Here is a 21,890-nt window from a genome sequence, read left to right as displayed (position 1 = left end):
AAGAGCATAGTTATCATTTTCCCTTACGTTTATTTAAGTACTGATTCAGTCCTATCCTTACAAATAATGAGGAAAAAGGACACAAAAGAAGAGACAGAGCATAAACAATACTGAAATTAGGATCACGTAAGATCGTATAGAAAAATGTATAAAAAAAATGAGGTCCATATTTTAAATAATAATAAGAGATCAAGAGTATTGCTTATTTTCTCCCTCAGACAAGTCGAGAAATAGACGCAAAATAAAGGAATATGTTTATATATATAAATATAAATCATAATTTAAAAAATATTATTAAAATTACACACTACAGAGTTAAATATAAATAAGTATAAGCTCAAAAGGGAGCAAATAAAGTTAGGAACTTTTTCCAGGGTGACTCCACCTCCTTGGTACAAAGCAAAAGCATACGATAAAATACATCAGCCAAATTCCATAACTTTGAAAAGAAAACGGCGTCATGAGCACCTCTATGCAATGCAATAAACCAAAGGAAAGCCATAAAAACAGGGTCAATTTACACAATTAATATATTCATAAGGCTAATTAATTAAAGAAGCGAAAAATAGACTTCCTGAATTCTAAATCTAATTTTTACACACACAATTTTTTTCTTTATAATTGAGATTTCATATTTTTAAATAAGGTTTGAGTATCCGGGAATTTGTTTTTGCGAGGAGGGCCTTTCTTCAGACCGGACCAGATGTTATGATCCTCTCCTGATTTCGTAACAATGTATATTTCAAAGGCTCCTCGACGGGGTGAAATAGGATTGAATTCAGACTCAATCTCAGGGGCAATAGAAGAGAGGACAGATACGATCTCAAGAGCTCTCTTCTTGTATACGGATCAGGATTTGCAGTGCTCAATGACGACCTATTATTTGTGTGAGATGAACAAGACATTCAGCATTAGTCTCTTTCCGTAATAGTAATAATAACAGATTAACGCTTTAGTAGCCTTTAACTTACTTTTTTAACTTTTTCCCTTTGTTCCTTGGTCAAAGCGTCCATCGCCTCCTGCTCCTCTGAAGAGACCTTTGTCTTAGAGTCTCCATTGTTTACGTCCTTACGCTTCTCCACTCTTCCGCTCTTTACGGACGCATCATCAGAGACAGTTTCTTTTCGCTGAATACGAACAGGGTTCTTCTTCTTGGCCCTTGCCATGATCAAGTACCGGAATCTTATAATCGGATAGAAACAAAATATTAAATAATATACCCCAAGCTAGCTAGGTCTTTATTATAAATGTTTTTTTTTAGTTGAGGATTTTTATTGAGCGCTCCCTCAGTGGCACAAACCGTGCTATAACACAACAAAGAACTACTCTTTCTACTCTTTTGTGTTGGCCACCTTGAATTGAAAAGTAATTTCTTTATTCTTTTTCAATTTTTTCAGTTATGTAGGGCAGCAGCTAGATAAAGCTGAGATAGAAGAAGTAAGCAATAGATTTAATACCTAGAAATATATTCATTCATAATATGAATATGGTGTAAACGGAGAAGACGAGATACCCTCGTTTCCCACAAATTATATATGTAGATCTTTGACATATAATGATAATGAATAAATAATAGAATCATTTCATTGCTTCATGTGTGAGTTTATTAACAAATTACAGAGTACGGCTAGCCGGTTCATCCTTAGTAACAAATAACATGTATCCTGGACTCTATATGAAATAATAATAATCCTCTCGGCCGAAATGGATACATATTCAATATTGATATTGCAGAACTAAATTCAATCATCATATGAATCAAAGATTGTTAAGGTATTTCTGACCAAAAGTAGGGCTGGCTAAACTACAACACGCAGGCCGAATGTGACCCGGCAAATACTGTTTTTGTGTCCCGCCAAAAAGCTTCTATCTATGATTTGATTTATGTGTATAACTATGAGACGTTAATAATATTCAGGTGAAATTTCTAGAGGTAGATCGAGCTAAAAAATATTGGACCTAAGTCGGTCTATGAGGTTTCGGGCCAAAATATGAGAATCTATACAGTAAAAGTATTCCAATATATACTCATGAGAGCTAAATACATTTAAAACATCAGAATATAATAACTAATTGATGAAGTCAAATATCACAGAACGGGGGCGTCCGCAGGATTAGAGTTTCTTTTGTTGGTTTCAATAATAAAAATACGAGCTAAAAAATATATTAATTGTAACTGTGACACTTACAAATAATCAATAACATGAATGTCAACTTTAGTTTATTATTCAAATCGAAAATGACGTCAACGATTAGTTGTAAATGAATTATTTTACATTAGAAATAAATGTTGGGATTGAAGGTTCTGCCCACGGGCTTGGAAAAATGAGGTTCAGACGGTGGGTTTTTGAGTTTGGGTCTAGACTGAATTCACCTCTAATTAAAACAGTTTGAAATGAAAAAAAAAACAATCAGATGTGCATCTTTCTAACTTTCCTCCAGAAAAAAGTGATAAGTGACAAGGGAGTACTAGAGTCCTTTACTATTCTTCATTTATATTAATATAGGTATAAATGTAATAATTCGAATTCAAATATCGAAAGTTCAGAACACGCATAAGAGCCAAGTGCGTGGATACTTTGACGAAAACCTTATTACGGAATGCCGTTTTGCCGAAAAAACTAATAAAACATATTTTGATGATGATTCATGAGGTAATACTATGTAATTATGATTTCCATTCATGTTACACCAATATTAAATGATAAAATATTTAATTATTTGCCAGGAATTGTAATGATTAAGTGCTCATTAATTAATTATCATCTCTTACTATATCAAGAAGGTTTTTCATTCAGCAAGAAACTAAAACACTACACAAGGAGAACAAGTCTTGCGAAAAGCAATACGAAAAATATTCGCCGGAGAAATCCAAACATCGACAACGGACAACAAAATGCACTAAATATTTTTTTGTAGCAAGGTAATATGACCAATTGCCAGGATTTTTGTTAAAATGGTTGTAATAGTAGTTCGAGCCAACTCATAATGAAACTAATTAATTAATTATTATTTAATTCACCCTTAATGATATGAATTAAAATCATAATTACATAGTATTGCAGCAAGAACAATTATAATTTTTTTTTGGTAAAGTGATCTGGAACCAAAATAATCAAATGACAGAAAAAAAAAACCATGTCCACAATAGTTCTTGGTGCTTTTATTTGAGGTGGTAATCCATAGGCTATTCAAACGCATTAATCATATATAAATTATTAATAGGTTCTAAATACAGTGTATTTGTTTAGTTATTTTGTTGTAAAGTGGTTGTTAAAAAACTTCTTTTTTTTTTTGGAAAGGTTTTAAAATGTTTCTTTTGATTAAAAAAAATAAGTATTAAAAAATTAGAAATATTTATAAGGGGCATTGTGACTCTTAAAGTTTCTATATTTACTGATTTTGCGCTAAAACTGGCATATTTCCTTTAAAATATACAAAAGAAGTTTACCATACAGCACTTACAAAAAAAAAAATATTTTAGATGTGGATTTGAGCCTAAAAAAGTAGTTACACAAAAATCTAAATAACGAACGCACTCATTGAAAGACATAACAAGTTATAGGAACGTTTTTTGAGTACTGCTTATAGGGCGCATCTTTCTCGACGTTGATTGTCAATGGAGAGCATTATTTATAGATAATAGAACTAATAATTAATTGTTAGACTATTAATTGAAGTACATTGAATTAACTAATGTATTTTTTGCGAAAATCTGGAAAAAAAATTCTCGGGTTATGACACAATTTGATATTGTTTCGTAAGAGTTATTGTAGTCTTTAATGGTTATTGTGGTACACCACATTTATCATTCTCATTGGGTTATCTAAATGCTTTTACATTCCGCTACTCTACAAGTCTACAGATTCACATAGAAAGGATGTTGAAATTTTTATTTTATTACAAAAGAGATGCTTCTTTTTGGCACTATTTTTCCAATTTAAGTTTTGTTAACCACTTTCATGTACATTCCTTGCTGAAATGTTTCCACTCTTTTTTAATTAAGAGTTGCTAACATATATTAAGCATTCTACAAGTAATAATGAATAAGGAATTAGTAACGCTATCATTGATATATAAACTAATCTCTCTCCTATTCCAAGACACGTATCTTTACTGTGAAGTCATTCAGTTCACCAAAGTTCAGAGTATGGCACCGAAAGTTATTGCAAATTTTCCTTACATAAATATTGATATTATATAGTCTTCTTAAGGATTCGATCCTTACTAATATCAAATATATAATATGAATAATTCCCATCTTTTTTCCTTGATTTCGTAGCTGTTCGAATATAATTTAATGATAGATAAGCTGCTGTTCTCCGGCCCAATAAACATTCTTCCAATTGTTAGGGTGACCACGTTGATATACTGTTTCTTATTTTTTTGTATACTGGCAGATCATATTATTTTGATAACTAATTATTATATAGATGGGATTCGTAGAAGAAAAAATGAAAAGAGACTTGTAATTTGTAATGATGGATTTGATTGGCTTAGCTGGTTGTTTTCCCTCTTAATTCATGAATATGTACTACCTGCAGCTGATCTGTTGGTAGTGGTGCTTTAGTAGTGGCTAAAGAGTGGAATTATTACATCATATAACTATGACGTCAAAACTAAGAACTTGATTGGCATTTCTTCCATCAGGTTCTCTACACACAATTCCTGGAAGTAGCTAGCAGCAGCTCAGCTTCTAGCTGTAATTAAGTCGTTCGATGTCAGCTGTTTATTCTACTTCATAAATAATAATATATAGATTTTTAGATTATTTTCTACTTCTAGAGCAGGGTGTTTTGTCGTATTCCTCTTAGTTCATAATCATATGCATATATATTTAAAATGGTGATTTAGTATAAGTATGGAACTGCGCTAAATGCTTTTATTAATTCATCTCCTCCCATCCCATCATATTTTTTTACTCAAGTACTGCGTACAAAAACAAAAATGTCAGCCATTGAAGATTTGCCTAATTTTGGAGGTAACGACTCTAGAGTTTTTTTAATAAATAAAGTCCTTGCATTCTCATAATATAATTAATGATTCCCTTATTCTTATAAGTGAGATTTGTGGCATGCATCAAAGATGCTGGATTCTACGACGTTATTTATAAATGACGTCATATCATGGCGGGAAGTTCAAATTAATTTCTAATTTTAATTAATTTATTTATCTTCAGATATTCTTGGGGGTCTGAACACTGATGGATTCGATCCTGGGTTTCCCTTTCAATCCATGAATGAATTTTGCCTTAACGACACGAATATTGACTCTATTATTCAAGGATCTGACGATCAGACCCTCGGAGGTATCGACCCCTCCTTATTACTTTTGAATAGTATTAACTCTGAAATCACCGAAAAAAATGATTGTACTCCCATTCTCCACAATTCCAACACTACTCCTCTTATTATTGATAATAATAATATTAATTCCTTTTGGTAATTTAGAAAAACACTGCTCTTGGAATATTATAAATAATGAATAATATATGCCGCATTCTTTTTTTTGACTAGTCTGACTCCGAGTCCGGTATCTCCTTCTTCTCCGCTATCTCTATCCAATGATATACCCTCTAAAAATTCTGTTCCTACAGAAGTAACATCTACAAATAATCTAGTATTCCAACCCCCAAATATTGTTCTACAAAGCAATCCAGATGGTACATATACTTTACAACCAATTCTCCTTCAATCACCTATTATCTCCGCGGATACTCTTCCCCCAGAAAATTCTCCTTCCTTGAGTCCAAAGTTTGAAGATGCAGCTATTAGAAAACCTGAGCGTAAATTCGCTCACAATGCCATTGAAAAACGCTATCGAAGCTCGATTAATGATAGAATAGTTGAGCTTAAAAATATCATTGCTGGAGAGGATGCTAAGGTACTGTATTAAAAAATCTAGTATGAATAAAATTACCTGGGACTTGCATTTTCAGCTAAATAAATCTGCCATCTTAAGAAAAGCCATTGAGTACATACGATTTCTCCAGGGTCAAAACATCAAATTAAAACAAGAAAACTTGAAACTAAATCAAGCTATAGGAACACATCTCAAGAAAGAAATACCTCCTCCAAAACCGGGCGTGTATTCCAATTCTGAAGGGATTGGGAGTCCAAATTTGGATTCATGCTCTGAAGATGGATGTGGAAGTCCAGACCCGACGTTATTCTCTGAAGTACCTGTTATGTTGGATAAATCTCGTATGGCTCTTTGTATATTTCTTCTCGCCATTTTTGTCATAAATCCCTTTGGATCATTTTTACCCTCAACTAAAAATATCGAACAGTCTGTTAACTTTTCCTTTACTGGAAGAAACATATTGAGTGTGGACATGCCGTCACCCTCTTGGTGGTGGGATAAGATATCCTTATCCAGCTCGCAGTGTATTGGCCTATCTATTCATTTTCTTCTTTTCATACTGTGTATGATAAAAATTTACGTGTATGGAGAGGCGGATATACCCCAGGATTCAAGTAATATGAGGAATTATTGGCATCATAGGAAACAAGCAGATCACTATATGTATAAAACTGGGATAGCTAAGGAACCAGAAATAAGAATACATCTTATATCAGCCCTGGATTTCCTTGGAAGACCAGGTAAGTCATTAAAATAAAGAACTAATTCCACCCTCTATTTGATGAATTGACTTTTTGCTTCTTACCAACACCAGTACCCTCAAGTTGGTTTGAAATAGTGACGTCCATTACGTGGCAGACTCTTCATCAGATTCTACATAGACTTGGTATTACAAGATGGTTTGTAAAGAGAAGTGGTGGATTTAAAGCAAGACCTGACAAGCGAAAAAACATCGGATTATGTCGGAAAGAAGCTGCACTTTCCTATCACCATTTGCACTGTGCACATTTTTGTGCTAATCACTACAATGATAGAATTAGAGGATTCTTACTTGGACTTATTACATTGAACATTGCAGAATCTGCTGGGAAAGAGATTTCTAGAAGGACTTTGGCTAATATATATACAGTTTTTGCTTTAAGACTTAATACCATCCTCCCACGATGTCTTCGTTTTATATCCAAGTAATTCAATTAATAATATAATTTTACCTATATTATCTTTCCATTTTTTCTCCTCTAGGTTTTACATGTATAAAGCTAAAAAAAGACTTGGTATAAGTGGTCGTCCTGAAAATGTGTTATCTTGGATTTTAAGTCCAACGGGACAATTTTTTATATTCCATCGTCCATGGCACTTCGGTCAAAAATGTACATTTTTGACAAAAGAACCCAGGGATATAAGTCCTCTCTCACTCATTTCACATTATTATCGTGAGGAACGTCTTCTGAAGGCTCTTAATTCTCTTGTGTCGCCTTCATCTTCCTCTAAAGTGGACACCGTCATCTCCAATGTAAAAGAGGCAAATCTTACAAATGTAGATACATCAACGCTTACGACTCGTTCTCTTCGCTACGATGCAATGGCTAATTGGTGGGGTTCTGTACTTGTTTCTTCTGCTCATTGGATGTTAAATCATCCTCTTGAAGCTCGTTCACATTGTCCTGTTATGACTGCTCCTCCTATGTCGTCCGAAAATGAAGAATTTCATCCCATAATTCAAGCTGTGATGGCCTCTTTTACATGTCAAAGGCTTCTTTGGTCAACAGAAAAGTCATATTCGGCCATATTATCACTTTGTAACGAGGCTTCTGATGAGCTCGTTGCTGCTATTGACTATACAGAGCGACAGGAACTTGAAGATTTTTTTACTAAAGTAATTATTATTTTATTTGTATTGCAAATACAATCGTATATCTTGCTCCCTGGGTATTTTTATTTTCTAAATCTTTTCATGTACGTTTTGGTAGAATGCGCTTTTACTCTGTGCTGATTGGATTCTTAGTGCAAGGACTCATATTTGGCAGAAAGACTATGATTTTTCTTCTTCCGGGAGTATGTCTTCGTCATTTTTAAGTGCTTTTGAGAAGGACATCATTTCTTTAAAGAGAGTCGCCAATTACCATGCTGTAATATCATTATTTATTTGTATCCCATTCTCTAAATTACCATAAAACTATATTACAGGATGTTATGCCTAGAGTTCATATTCATGAGGCGACAATTAGAGTAATGGCGGGTGCAACACCTCTAAAAACCCAGGAGTTACTCGACAAGTCTCGTAAGTTGAGGCAACGTCACAATTCTAAGGAAACTCTGAGCAAGCCAAGAGGTAATTTAATATTAATTAAGTCTTAAAGTGTTCATATCTTGATTGTTTTTTAGATTTAGACGAATCTGAACCCTCAGGAGGAGGTGAGAGAGAACATGCAACTGCATTATTCATGGCCTGTAAGTACCTCCCTCCTCAATTACTCTCCTCTCCCGGTGAAAGAACTGGAATGCTTATGGAGGCTACAAAAATATTGGAAAAAATCGGCGATGTTAAATCACTCCAAGAGTGCTATAAACTCATGAGGCACATGGGATCATCTAATTCAAATGCCTAATATATTATTAGTAGTTTCTTTTTTATTTATTCAGAAATTATATAATACATTATTTTAAAATGCATTAACATTTATTACTTTATGTGAAATAAAGGATGATTTCAACTTTTGTCCAAGGGATGAAAAGACACGAATTCGCCGCTGAATATTAATATATCCATAATTTCTTTAGTATAGGGCTTAGGAGGAACATTTTCTTCGCAGAACAAAAGTCTTTCAAGTGATTGACTACAATTAACAATGTATAACTGGCAAAGGTACTTTTCAAGATCTGCGTGACGCAGCCCATTACAGTAGGATCGACTGCCCCTAATGAGTGTACAGAACATACTATGTACCAGAGTCCCCGCTTCTCCAATTCTCAAAAGAAGCTCTTCTTCATTGGATCTTTTGTTCATGACTGCATTTATGATAGTCCCATTTAAATAAATAATTGAATTTTCCACTAAATCTGCACTTTTCTCAAACGAGGGATGCACTTTGTTCTTGAGTAGAAGGTAATGATGAAGATTCCAACATTTTTTTAAACGTATTGACCGAAGATTAGCATAAATTTTAAATAAATCCTTGAGGGTCTTATTTTCCTTTTTTGGAAACGTTGAAAAATCTTCAAAAGCCTGGTCTCCTAAATGTAGCTTCAAAAAATGATTGTCATTACCATATAATCTAAAAGAATGATATACATAAGGATCAGTACAGAATGAATAAAGGAGTGTTAAGATTGAATGTACTTACGAGGAAGCAAAAAGTTCTTTTGAAGTACTGAAAAAAACTTCGTTAAGATGACAAGATCGTTCCCCCAAAATGTCAAATACATTCTTTACAACATCCATTATTATAGATTCCGAGTATAATTTACAAGATATTGCATCTAACGAATAATCTGGTACCTTTTGAACATCAGCAAGTCCAGTTGTCATGTAAATCATGCTTTCAAGAGCGTAGATTTGTGAAGCACATTTCGAAATTTTATTTCTAATAATTTTAGAGTCACTCAAAGGTGAATCCGAGAGTACTGCATGGTGACAATGCTGAATTGCATCATCCAAAAGAATGCGTAGAACAGATGCAATTCTTGCTGCCCTATATAGTTTTGAATCACTAGAAAAAAATCCTTTATCTAACACTTGAGATCCTACATCTCCCATAACACAGTCCGCTGGAATCACGACATTATTTAACTCAATACTACAAAAATGTGAATTTTCATGTCCTACTAATGTATCACAAGGACTCTGTTGAATACCCGATACGTCTGAAGGGATCAAGAAGGTAGTTAATTTATTTTCATTGTCCAGGTTGTGACCCATGAAGAAATATGCAGCAGCATTGGATCCATTAAAAACAAATGTCTTTTTACCATTTAGAATGAATGTGTCTTTATCACGGGTAGCCACTAGATTTATATTAGAAGGATCCAGGTTCAAACTCAATTCATCAAAGAGGCATAATCCAATGGCAAGATTTTGCTCTAAAATAGAATTTGAATACTTCGTTTTGAGGGCAGCATTTCCATATGCTTCTAAGGGTTCTTTAACATAATGCATTGATGTAAAAAGAGATTCTGTTTTCGAGATGAAGTCTATGAAATACAAATACCTAGTAAATGATGATGAAGGAATGAGAAGTGAGACTCCTACCTCGTTCAGAAATACTTCCCCAAATAGAAGCTATCTCTGTTCTACATCTCCTTTCAAGGGACGCAAAGCTTTTTGTATCTTTCATGTCTTCCATGAGTTGGTGGTAGACGTCATTGGGTAAGACGTCCGGATAAGAGAGGGTTTTTTGGAGTTCGCTTCGAAAGATATCCTTGAGGATGGAACTCCTTTCCTCACGAAAGTCGGAGATGACCAGATTCGTGTTGTATACAGGTGGAGTGGACCTGACTAGGGAAGACATTCCTCTTCCAACCTTGAAAAATGAGCGACATCGTCCCAACATTTTAAATTCGGTATCTCTCGTGGTTTCGGGCAGGAGCTTCTTCAGACTCCAATCACAGTCTCGGAACCTCTTGCACTTCAAAGAATCACCTAGGGTTAGACTACTTACCAATCCTTTCCATATCCAAGTCGGATGTCAGCAATTTTTCAGGTTAAGAGTGATGGGATTATGATGATTAGTTCCAGGAAGCGAAACTGGAAGGATGGAATGCCGGGTAAAAGTAAACATAAAAAGGGGATACTAAAAGGACACGTAACACGGTAAAATGTGACGTCATGAGGCGTTTTTGTGGATAGAGGATGGAAATATAGAAAGATGACATAGGTGGTGAAAGGCCCTCAGCTGCTAACTTTGGTATGATTAAAGGATAGCACTAATTTAATAGACTGATTGTGAGATAATAGTGGATAAGTATCTTAAGTCAATTACATGGAACTGAGTTGTTTTGGGAAGTAAAAACTCCCCTTAAAAACTTATTAAAACTAAGATATGATACTTAGGGTCTCTAAGTATCTTGCTTAGAACAAGAAAATTGTAAGGCAAGCACATCAAATATATTAAGTAACTCTCTCACTCTCTCTTTATTGTTACGTCATTGGTCGTATTTGTTTGGTTTAATGTAAACATAAAAAGTAGAAAGATGTAGTAGTAATTAAAATTTATTTTTCTATTGATTCCTTATTTATTAACAATTTATTTAAAATTAGGTTTTTCAATTATTATCCCTCGTTATATTCTTGTATTTGTTGTCCCAATGACGTCATTCGTAGATTAGTAAATTTTCAGTGATAACTGAGAATATATTTGGATCTGTAGACCCAACAAAACAGCTGCATAAAAACTTCTCAATATCATAATATTTATTCCCTATCTGCCTAACTAAGCCAAACAGCCAAGTAAAAGCCCTTGTCACTTCTAAATTTTTCAATTTTGAGCAAACTGCATGTGTGCACGAGTCTTACTGCTGAAATCAGATTGAGATATCACAGCGACAACTCGAGCTCTGGTGTGAGATAAGACTTAACCTACTAATTAGGATTTACTAATTAGACTTTAGAGCAGAGAAGAGACGTAGATTCAGCTTGAGATAAACAGTGCAATGCTGGAATTGTAGTTCCTCCTGGAACAGTGAGATAATAGTGGATAAGTATCTGAAGTAATGTCAATCTAGCTGGAGCTGAGTAGTTTTGAGAAGTGAAAACTCCTCCTTACAGCTTCTTAAGGAGTTAATTCAGAGTTTTCATCTCGGTCTCCTCATCAATCAATGTCTAACAATTATTACTTTGTGATAGTGGGTCATCATGACAATCCCTTGTTCGAGATAGATTTTGGTCCTGGAAGCAATAACACAAGTGGCAAGGAGGATCATCGGCATTTAAATCAATTTATTGCACATGGGGCTTTGGATCTCATCGATGAGTACATGATTAAAACCCCTAATATGTACCTTAAAGTCGTCGACAAATTTAATGAATGGTATTAATTCTTTTTTGCAAAATATTTTTCTTTAAAATCAATCCCTGACTTTCTTTTTTATATTATTGCTTAAATTCTTCAAAAATTCATTTTTTTCTGTGTATAGTCACTGTGAAAGTAAGATTTAATATGAAAAAGTGAAACTTTTTTTCATTTGTTTCCGCTCGTACAATGAAAGAATCAAATTAATAATTTACAGATGATGTTGCAATGTATATGCATTTATACCAGATAGTATCAAACCATCTCCTTTTCCAAATAATTACACCAAAGTGGCAATAAAAGTCTTGCTAAATAAGCACAGTGAGATATAAATTGCCTAAGCTTGATAAATACATACATACATATAGCTTTGTATGTAATTTAATAAACAAATAATATATTTTTATGTATGATATTCAGGTATGTATCTGGTTTCGTAACTGCAAGTCGAATTCGGTTTGTTATGCTCCATGACGTCAAAAACGAGGATGGTATCAAGAGTTTCTTTGCGGACATGTATGAAACCTATATCAAATTAGCTATGAATCCATTCTACGCCATTAATTCACGTATCAACAATAAAGCATTTGAACGAAAGGCACAAGTCTACGGTAGAAAATATTTGACTAGCTAATGAGTGAGCCCACTCCAAGCCCCACACCCATTCGTGCCGTCTATGGATTTACTCTTTATATATTCTCTTGGGCTCTCTTTGTGATCTATATTATTTGGGCCTTTGTACCAGAATTCTTCCTGGAACAAACTCTTGGAATCAATTTTTTTCCTCAAAAGTACTGGGCTGTAGCTGGACCCATTTATTTTGGCGTGTCTTTTATATTCTTTATCTTTGTGTTTTATCCTAATCTAAGATTATTTATCTAAACAAAATGGATGACTCCCTACTATTACAATTACAGGGGTTGTCCCTCCAACCTCAGGATAATAAAGAACAATTATCACTTAGGGATGTATCGGATCTTTGGACTGAATATTTTTTAGATCCAGATATTTCTGTTGAAATACTACGTGCCATTCGTAAACTAGCTGCCACACTGGACTCTCCTGACAAGACTTACCTATTCCTTCATCATGGCTCTTTATTTGATTTATCTGAAAAGGTTTTAGTGGACTTTATGGATTCGGAAGATCCAAAGCAAGTCCTACTTTTGCGAATTACTTTACAATTCCTTTTCAATGCCTTTCAAGGGAGCAATGAGATCCATAGACTAATGAGATTTGAAACTATTCTCTCGAATTTACTATCTCGTTGCTCAGATGCGAAAATCCAGGATTATACATCCAGCTTGATTTATATTGGGAACAAGTCGTCCAGTCTTTTCCTTCAGAATGAGTTAATCAGCTCACATTTGATCACTGCCTGCATAGAGTACGAATCTAATTTTGCACTCTTAGCTATCAAATCCTTTGTTGAAGACAATCTGTTATGTATGTATAATCTTGTGAAAAAGTCTGAGGACCGACGTACATTGATCGAAATTATTGCATCGGATGAAGAATTGTCCTGCACCTCTGCACCTACTATCTCTTTGCTCTTTAAAGAGAGATCGAAACGGATCATGAGCGCCAATGGTGCTTGGAGCTCAGATGAAGCAGTGGAAGTGACTAAACTCCTTGATTATCTGTGTGATGTTTCATCAAATAAAAAGAATCTTCAGGATGACAAGGATCTTTTGATAGATGTAGTCCATTTGTTGAAAATGGTGCACTTATTAGGAAAGGAGGATGAAGGCAATAAAAAAAATCCCTTTGTACCCATTAGAAAGTTAAATGATGTATCCGAAGCTGTTAAAAAAGAGGTTTCTTTTGGGTTTAAAAGGGATATTATCAGACTCCTTGGTAATCTTGCGTTTGAAAACGAAGCGAATCAAGACTTGGTCGGATCCCTGGATGGAGTACAGTTATTGTTAGACTGTTCCTCAATTGACGGAAAAAATCCTTTTATAACTCAGTGGGTCGTCTTTGCTATACGTAATGTAACACAGGGTAATTCAAAAAATCAAGCAATAATTGCGGAAATGGAAAGATCAGGAAAATTGGATAAGAAGCTTTTGGTCGAGTCGGGAATAATTTTGTCCTAATTTGTTATGTATATAATTATTTGTTGAAATATTATATAATAATATTATGTAGTTAATGGTTATATGAATAATAAAATATGTAAGTTCTATAGTTTATTTTAAATGTTTAATAGGTTATCTATGAATGATGTCATCCATCCGTTATGGTTTATCATAGGGTTGAGTGAGTCACTTTTTTTTTAAATGTCATGACTGCTTCCGCCGAATATTTGATAAATTGTTATGCCCTCATATACTATACTAACATCATAATAGAGTATTTTATTCTATAACTGTAGTGATAAAATTTGGAAATGACATTGTACTACATAACTTATGTATTTCAATGTCATTCACACATTTTCTTTCAGTCAAGCATCAACTTTTGTCAATGGGGGGCTATATAAATAACCATACATTGGTCAATTATATATATAATATTATAGTAGGTGTCTGTCCGCTCATAAAAACGGATAACCAGGGTATTTATTTATAAACGGAGACAGATACTGGCCTTAGAAATAAAAGTTGTTCTTAATTCGGAGTTACGTTCTTCAGCCCATGTTTTATTCTGATCAGACCAGATTCCTGGGCTCTGGAGGGCAAGTTTGTTTTTTCTGCTACTAAGTTGATTTTTTTCATTAAACAAGATCGATCCCCTGTGTCTCAAAGTTTTAGGTTGTCCATTCGAAAATGCAGTAAAAAAATAAAAAATACAAGACAAAGTATTGTACTAACGGAAAAGGGGAAGAGCGTATATGAATACGAATTAAAAAAAGGAAATTAGGAAGAGGATTAGCGAGTTAGTTTTATTAAGGTTGAAGGAGGAACATATTTCTAATTACAATGGCAAAAGGTATGTAAGAACTTCAAATATTGTCTACCGACAAGTTTTACAAAATTCTGGAGTTAGTTAAAGTATTAATGAAATAATTTGAAATAAAATATATAATACGGGTACGTCGTAATATATATATGGGGAAGGGTGAATATATACATGTTATGGAGGATTGCACTGCTAATAACTTTAAAATGTAAAGTTATTTAACCACTCTGTTCTTATACAATTGAATGTCTTCTTTTGTTTATTAAATTAACATAACACTCGGGTTGCCTAATCCTTAGAGTTACAGATAATTTCGACATAGAAATTTTTGACACAAAAAGTAAACATTTTAGCTAAGTGTTTATCGAGATATATTTCTATTATAAAACAAGATATTTTAATTTAATTTTTATTAAATGTAAAAGTCTAGCATGTTGTTCAATTAATTAACATATTTGTCAAATATTATTAGTTTCAATATTCAGTTCAAATCATTTATTCTGATTCCAACACTATGGAAGAGACTTGTTACTCCAATTTTTATTATATATACTCGTACTATATATACATAAATAAAAAAAAGAATAAATGCTTGAATATGACAAAGGGCAGTTTTTACATGTTTCCTCCTGTTCTAAGATGTCTAATCCAACCCTGTACCATGTCTCCTCGTGGTGTATCGAGTATCCTACTTTTGGTTGATTTCGAAAACACCAATAAATGGCTAATAGTTATTGACCTGCATTAAAAATAATTTGGAATTATTTGTCTTAGGTAACTTTCTATGTCATGTTGCCTGGGCGTTTAATTCTCTTTTAAATTGTGAAACTTATGACAGTTTAAAAATAAATAAATGGTTTTTTATTAACATGTATCCTAACTCTCTATTATAATAATTATCATTTTTTATTTTTTTTTGACTTATGGAGTTATAATATAAGTCCTTGTTGGACTCTGAGTAGAATTGAGGATCGACGTCTGAGTAATTCCTGCTGGTTACAAAAGTTGAGTCTGTGATTACTTCCTTAATCTTGTAGCTGCTCGCAGATAAATTAATGAGGGCTAAGCAACTCTCCTCCCATCCATTCTTCAAATTGACAAAGTGACCAAGGTTAATAGAAATACAAGGATAGGCCATCATGTAATCGGGCTTGCATCCATGGCTTAGAATATTGTCAATAGGGGACTGCTTCAAACATCGGAAAATAGAGAAGCATTTCCTTAAATTTAAGTGGAATTTTTTTGATACCGAACCATATGTGATGGATCCAATCATCAGCATAATTGTGGAAAAGAATCCAAAGGAAGAATATAAAGTTATAAAAAAATTTATTCGCACTCGTACATTCATTAGACTAAAGTATATATTAATATTGTAAACAAAAGTAGCATAAAAAGAAAAATAGCAAGTAACATGCGAAAAACTGCTCATTTCATTAGTTAAAAATAGAGACGGAAATTATATATATATATATATATTTTGTGGCTCATTATTTAGTTTTAAATAATAAACTTTCGAAATGTGAGTGCCTGTGTTCTAGTTAAGTTTAAAAACGTTGTCAAGCAACTCCTTGGACATTGGATGACCAACATTTTTTTCGAGGTAAAAGAATTCTTCTTCGTCATTTCACACAACTGTAATGCTATTGGGAGCGAAGTTTTCTTCTTGTGTCAAATCCACAAAGAGTCAATATGGGAACTATTAGACTGTGGATGAATCAATTCTATTTTAATAAAGTATTCGTTTTAATATACTTAAGTTTAATTAAATAATTACATAACAATGCATACTATGATTTTTTTTTAATTCATGATCCCTAGTATATTTAATTATGTTGTACTTTATCATAATGACCTATTTTTTAATACTGAGAGTGACGAATTAGCACGATCTTTTGTTAGATTGAACTCTAAACCTTCTCTAAGGAGTCTTCATCCAGTATCTTCTATTTGATGAAGAATGCTTTATATCCATCCTAACAAATGACAGTCAATACAAACTACTTATAAGTAATTACAATATACATGGATTGAATATATTGCTCTTGGATTGAATGATATATTTGATGATGACAAGGCTGAAGAGTTAACACAGAATAACTAATAAGCCTTCAATTTAATTTTCCTAATGGATTTAAGTGAAATCCGACAATCTTCTTCGTTCTTCGCTGTAGTCCACACTGGCAAAGTGTCCTCTGTAGACACTGAGACTTAGCTTCCACTACGACGTGGAAGATCCTCTATGGGTTTGAATGTCTTTTAATAAAATGAAGACCTTGTCAAATTGTAGAATCAAGAATGTTGATTGTTTCCTTTGTTATACAATGGAAAATGTAAAGAAAACACGAAACCACTCATACACTATGACGTCACTATTAAAAGAGTGGTGTAAGTTAAACATCCGTCGTAAACGCGTCATTGTATAACCTTGTATTTCTATTAACCTTGAGGGTGACCATGTTAATTTTCGGTTTCTTTTTTTTTTTTGATTTACCGGGATTTCATATTATTTGAATCTCAGTAATCATCTCTAATCATAAACTTGGCTTTTACTTATTGTTTAATGATGAGTGATGACATGAATGTATTCTATAATGTAAATTGTTCCACTAAACACTAATTACAATAAGGATACGCAGTCAAACCACAGCATGAAGAGAATCTTTGTTTTAATGTAAAAAAAATATCCAACTTGGGATAGGAGATTATTAAAATATTTGAACACAGTATACAAATATTATGCTGAATTATAAATATGTATGTTAAAATCCCAAAAAAGAAAATTTTGAAGATGCTATTTTTTGCCAGCTCAGTGCAGAATAATCAACTTACCTCATGGTTAGAGAACTGATGTTAAAATTGTCTACAGAAAAAGTTTATGTTGGCAAATTTGATAGATTACTTAATATATTCTGACAGAGATCCCTATAAAACTATAGTACTCTCTGCTCGCTTCAACGTTTGAATGGTCAAAATAGGATGAAATATTTAAAATGAGTATTGTTGTGTCAGTCTGTATTTATTTGCTCCAGTCTCTTCTATTCACCGGACTTTCAGAACTACAACTAATTAAAAAGAAAAGAAATAATGTTGAGGTACGTCATCAAGAAACGAACTTCATAGATTCTTGGGACTGATATGCAGGACTGAACTGGACCGAGAGGGAATTGGACAAAACTACAGTCTACAATAATGTCAACAATTTTCACAGTCTCAGTCATGATCCATATAGAGTAAGAGCTAATCAAATTAAAAGGTCGTCCATCGCCTTACATGTATAATTTATAAGCAACTTAGCGTTGATCGGTCATAGAACTAATTTTCTAATCAGTCTCCCTCCTCTTATCCGTCTTATCCGTTCGAACTTTTTTGCATTCAACGGTCCTAAGGACCGACTAGTCGGTTCTACAGACCTAGCTACTTACCTCCTGTGACGTAGATAGTTAACTCTTCTAGTTGCCATGGCAGACTGACAAGTGCCGGTCCTAGGACTGCAGTCTTTTTAGTTTTTTGATCGATCCAACACTAAAGTTATTCGAATCAGTTAATATAAGGACAAGAGCGGAAGTATGACGTCAATAAATATTATTGTTGCAATTGATAAATTATTAGAACGAATTAATGTTCTTATGTGTGTATATCCAAAGACTTCATCACCAATGGAAGACGGAGGGATATTTGGAGTTTAAGAGGGGAATATGTGTTTACAACATATTATTGTGAATAATAAAATAATAATAATAATATCCTGTTGTATTATTTAAATAAGGCTATTAATGTTTTTATAAGGGACTCAGTTACATAGCTAAATCTGTATATAAATAGTTAATTTGCAATATCCTTATTTGATCTCTATTCTTATTAAGCAGAAATATACTTGCTACGTAAATATATTAAATACCTAGTAGAATATTGACCGAAATCAATCAGTTATTTTTAGAGAATTATTGTGAATGTTTTTTTATATTTGCAATTTCATAACAATTACGTAATGGTTAACGTTGTTTACCATTTATTTTTATATAATGAAAAATAATTGCTTGGTAGGTAATTTCTCTTCATCATATCTTAGTTAGATTTTACCGTCATGTGTATCAGATGCGAGAAATAATTACAGCCAAGTTTGATCATAATACTTTTTAGTAATGTGTCACGAGTACAACTTGCGAATGAGAACTCAAGTTTTATTTATATTAGTTTGTAAATAAGATGACAGAGAGTGGGGCTGTATTACGACAAAAAAGTACAACACTCTGAATGATAATTATGGTTATTACAAACAAGAGGCGACAAACCCTCAAGGAATCTATAGTTTTATTAGCCCAGGCTACAGAAAGTCACAACACCTTGAGGATATTATGTATTTTTTATTTTGCTCAATTTAATTTTGGAAATTTTCAAAAAAAATAATTTTTCAATTTTTTTTTCCAAGAAGTTTAATTTTTCATTTTTTTTTAAAGAAATTTAATTTTCTGTAAATGACTATGAATCTTTGAATTTCAACAGTAACTGTTTGGAAGAACAGTGTACTACCATATATCGTTATAAAGTATTTAATCGTGCAAGGAACATCGGTCCATCAAAACGCTATTTTTGATGGTTGGACAGGTGTACTGACTGGCTGACTGACGAGTATGGCGAGCAAATGATGTACTTTAATGCTAATTTACACTAAAAATGCTTAGGGAACAAGTAATTTCTTATCCCACACATACTAAGTATTAGTGAGACGTTATTCTCCAAAAGTTATTAATTTGCCCAGTGGCTCTCAATGATTTGACGAGGCATTTGTTCTGAATTGCTCATATTGAAACACTCTCAACAACAGATCATTATTTAAAAAGCCATCCCAACCAGTTAGAATATTTACTGAAAATTCTTTTGATACAGGAAAATAGAGTAATTTTTCAAAAATTCCCACATAAAGTAATCCAAGCCACTAAATTAATTTTTTTGTGAAGAGCTGTGGATTTTTGGATTTTAGTTCTAAAAAAATTCAAGTATTTATTTTTGAAATTTATAAATTTGAAATCTTTCTGGCACAAAAACTTTACTAAACTTTTCCAACAAAACCCATCTCGTATATCTATGGCTCTTGAGCTTCTCAAACTTTTACGCCAATAATGAAAGTAGAGGAAATTTATTAATTAAAAAAAATATATAGATACTATTTATCATTACTTCCTGAAAGTCTGTCAGCACGCCTCCACATTGTGAGAAGCACTGTTATTTGGACATGAATCCTGGATGCATCTTGATTGTTGGGCTATAAAGAAACCTCTTTTCAATAAACATAGAATCCCTATTTAACCAAAAATCCCAACTTTTTTGTCGTTCTCATATAAACAAATAAGTCGTGATGATTCAGATCTAAAAGTGGAGATTCAAGGTCTTGATATTCCAAAGAAGCGAGAGGAAATACTTTTCGTGACATTTTCAAGTCATTTATTTCATTGTCAATATTTTTTTTCCCCTTACGCAACTTAAGACTCTATCGCTCAAGATTTTTATTTTTTAAATGTATACATATATAATGAAATTCAAAAGACATATTTATTTTGATTATATCATCATTATCAATAATAATTATTAATTTTGAACTATGAATTAGTCTTAAGTGTCGGTCTGGAAATCTTAGACCGGATTAAGACTGTTATGATTTTCAGTGAACGGATCTCATAGGTTCCTTTAAAAAGTTTGGTCGAGACGTGTCTAATAGATTTTTTTTAGATCGGTCCAAAGAACTAAAACGGTGTAGATGAGCCAAAGAAAAAAATCAGTTTGATTTGGTCCCAAAAACATAGGTCTTATCTAAAATTGGGTTTAAAATTCGGATTTTACAAATAACTTACTCATTACGTTTGATATTACAATTACCGATATTTAAAGGTTTTAAAAATGTACTAATAAAAGAAAAAAATTAGAAAATGATCATTCCAATCATCCTCGGTGCGATAAAAACAATACCTAAGATGTTTAGACTAAAAAAACTTCGACTTCACTTTGAACCACTTTTCGGAGGAGAACAATAATTATAGGCTTAATATCAAAAGCTGTCGAAAGCTCCAAGTTTTTTTTTACTTCAAATAGTTGATAAAAAGATTCAGTGTTGGTTCTTGGATAGTGTTTTCTCAAGAACGCATTCGATATTGTTGCCAAACGTATTTGAAAGGGCATTCCCTCCACATGATATGCCTTGTAACAGGCTTATACTGCCCAGAACGTATGGTATCATACGAAGTTTAACCAAAAATAGCTCGGATAAATTTTCATCCGCCATCCTTCCGATGAATGATTAAGATAAAAGTATATTATTCATTTGATTCCATTTATCTTCCTTTGGTTATAACTCTAGGAGAATACATAAATACACTTAACCCGGTCTTAATGAATAAAGAATGATCAAAGGCCTTAGCAATTGTCAGATTAAAGGCATATCTAAATTTAAAATTGGTATACATTTTAGTTTTATGGTTATTATTTCAGTTTGTTATATATGGATGGATATAAAAGATAAAAGAAAATTGGGTCACTCATAATCAGTGATGAAAATCCGGTTTATTTTTTAGCTGGTCCATTTTTTTGGAATTGGTACTCTGAAGAAGAAATTTTCTTTTCCTTAGCAGTTGTCTGTATCGCTTAATTCCTGCCTAGTAAACATCCTTTCCTAAATAGTTTCAATTATATTCAAAACTTGATTGAACATTCGTGTGTGACTCAGAGTGGAATTGGGGATCGATATCGGAGTAATACTAGCAAATGTCATTGTTTATAACCTTTTTTTTTTTTTCTTGTCACAGCTGATTGTAGCTGATGTCATGAAGCATCATGAACATTATTCTTTCTTTCCTTCAAAACATTCTTCAAATTGTTAGGGCTATTATGTTGATTTTCGGTTTCTAATTTTTTAACATGCCCATTCCACACTGGTTTTCATCATTACTCATAATATATGAGCACTTAAAAGAATCAGTCCTTAGAGTGTCCACGGTGTGCAGTCTGTACCAAAAAATAAATGTAAATTTGAATAGAAAAAATAAATTAACACCTAACCGCCTTATGAAATGGCGTAGCTCACTGGACAAGGCACTGGGCATAAATAATTTGTTGAACTCA

At 33.0% G+C, this 21,890-nt stretch overlaps 4 protein-coding genes and 2 long non-coding RNA genes across 8 annotated transcripts; 4 read left to right on the top strand and 2 right to left on the bottom strand.

The window, feature by feature from the left end:
* Window positions 1-10: 10 nt before the first annotated feature.
* LOC121126462 (uncharacterized) lies at window positions 11-1,263 on the bottom strand. The gene is made up of 2 exons (XR_005866914.2): window positions 972-1,263; window positions 11-876 (listed from the first exon to the last, which is right to left on the bottom strand). It is a non-coding gene; the product is annotated as an uncharacterized lncRNA (long non-coding RNA).
* A 1,016-nt stretch (window positions 1,264-2,279) lies between these two features.
* LOC139906579 (uncharacterized) lies at window positions 2,280-2,923 on the top strand. Its single transcript, XR_011782211.1, has 3 exons — window positions 2,280-2,448; window positions 2,508-2,654; window positions 2,729-2,923. It is a non-coding gene; the product is annotated as an uncharacterized lncRNA (long non-coding RNA).
* A 1,501-nt stretch (window positions 2,924-4,424) lies between these two features.
* On the top strand, window positions 4,425-8,623 carry SREBP (Sterol regulatory element binding protein). 2 transcript variants are annotated; one of them, XM_040721459.2, is made up of 9 exons: window positions 4,425-4,981; window positions 5,180-5,441; window positions 5,517-5,883; window positions 5,939-6,602; window positions 6,677-7,046; window positions 7,105-7,738; window positions 7,833-7,991; window positions 8,050-8,194; window positions 8,248-8,623. In XM_040721459.2, the coding sequence occupies exons 1-9, from the start codon at window positions 4,948-4,950 to the stop codon at window positions 8,469-8,471; spliced, it is 2,859 nt and encodes a 952-aa protein (XP_040577393.1). In that variant the 5' UTR covers window positions 4,425-4,947; the 3' UTR covers window positions 8,472-8,623. The 2 variants fall into 2 exon arrangements, with proteins under 2 accessions (XP_040577393.1, XP_040577394.1); XM_040721460.2 differs by having other exon boundaries at window positions 4,709-4,981; window positions 5,062-5,441.
* Window positions 8,474-11,178, bottom strand: LOC121126155 (complex I assembly factor ACAD9, mitochondrial). Of its 2 annotated transcripts, none has more exons than XM_071891732.1 (4): window positions 10,842-11,178; window positions 10,112-10,785; window positions 9,207-10,053; window positions 8,474-9,137 (listed from the first exon to the last, which is right to left on the bottom strand). In XM_071891732.1, exons 2-4 carry the CDS (start codon window positions 10,410-10,412, stop codon window positions 8,573-8,575), a joined length of 1,713 nt encoding a protein of 570 aa, XP_071747833.1. In that variant the 5' UTR covers window positions 10,413-10,785; window positions 10,842-11,178; the 3' UTR covers window positions 8,474-8,572. The 2 variants fall into 2 exon arrangements, with proteins under 2 accessions (XP_071747833.1, XP_040577395.1); XM_040721461.2 differs by having other exon boundaries at window positions 10,112-10,761; window positions 10,842-10,962.
* Window positions 11,179-11,365: 187 nt separating this feature from the next.
* On the top strand, window positions 11,366-14,065 carry LOC121126157 (trafficking protein particle complex subunit 2). The gene is made up of 2 exons (XM_040721464.2): window positions 11,366-11,888; window positions 12,291-14,065. The coding sequence occupies exons 1-2, from the start codon at window positions 11,677-11,679 to the stop codon at window positions 12,502-12,504; spliced, it is 426 nt and encodes a 141-aa protein (XP_040577398.1). The 5' UTR covers window positions 11,366-11,676; the 3' UTR covers window positions 12,505-14,065.
* LOC121126156 (ataxin-10) lies at window positions 12,758-14,065 on the top strand. The gene has a single exon (XM_040721463.2). It carries the CDS (start codon window positions 12,758-12,760, stop codon window positions 13,967-13,969), a length of 1,212 nt encoding a protein of 403 aa, XP_040577397.1. The 3' UTR covers window positions 13,970-14,065.
* Window positions 14,066-21,890: the final 7,825 nt, after the last annotated feature.

Source organism: Lepeophtheirus salmonis, chromosome 11 (genome assembly GCF_016086655.4).
Source record: "Lepeophtheirus salmonis chromosome 11, UVic_Lsal_1.4, whole genome shotgun sequence".
NCBI lineage: Eukaryota > Metazoa > Arthropoda > Copepoda > Siphonostomatoida > Caligidae > Lepeophtheirus > Lepeophtheirus salmonis.
This window is presented reverse-complemented; position numbering and strand designations above follow the sequence as displayed.

Excerpts from the sequence above, each read along its gene's own strand:
- LOC121126156 (XM_040721463.2), top strand. The coding sequence starts at position 12,758 with ATGGATGACTCCCTACTATTACAATTACAGGGGTTGTCCCTCCAACCT.
- LOC121126155 (XM_071891732.1), bottom strand. The coding sequence starts at position 10,412 with ATGTTGGGACGATGTCGCTCATTTTTCAAGGTTGGAAGAGGAATGTCT. Across the intron at positions 10,054-10,111 it reads GGGAAGTATTTCTGAACGAG|ACTTCATCTCGAAAACAGAA; the intron begins GTAGGAGTCTCA and ends TGTATTTCATAG. Across the intron at positions 9,138-9,206 it reads AAAGAACTTTTTGCTTCCTC|ATTATATGGTAATGACAATC; the intron begins GTAAGTACATTC and ends TCATTCTTTTAG.
- LOC121126157 (XM_040721464.2), top strand. The coding sequence starts at position 11,677 with ATGTCTAACAATTATTACTTTGTGATAGTGGGTCATCATGACAATCCC. Across the intron at positions 11,889-12,290 it reads GTCGACAAATTTAATGAATG|GTATGTATCTGGTTTCGTAA; the intron begins GTATTAATTCTT and ends TATGATATTCAG.
- SREBP (XM_040721459.2), top strand. The coding sequence starts at position 4,948 with ATGTCAGCCATTGAAGATTTGCCTAATTTTGGAG. Across the intron at positions 5,884-5,938 it reads TTGCTGGAGAGGATGCTAAG|CTAAATAAATCTGCCATCTT; the intron begins GTACTGTATTAA and ends TTGCATTTTCAG. Across the intron at positions 7,992-8,049 it reads GAGTCGCCAATTACCATGCT|GATGTTATGCCTAGAGTTCA; the intron begins GTAATATCATTA and ends ACTATATTACAG.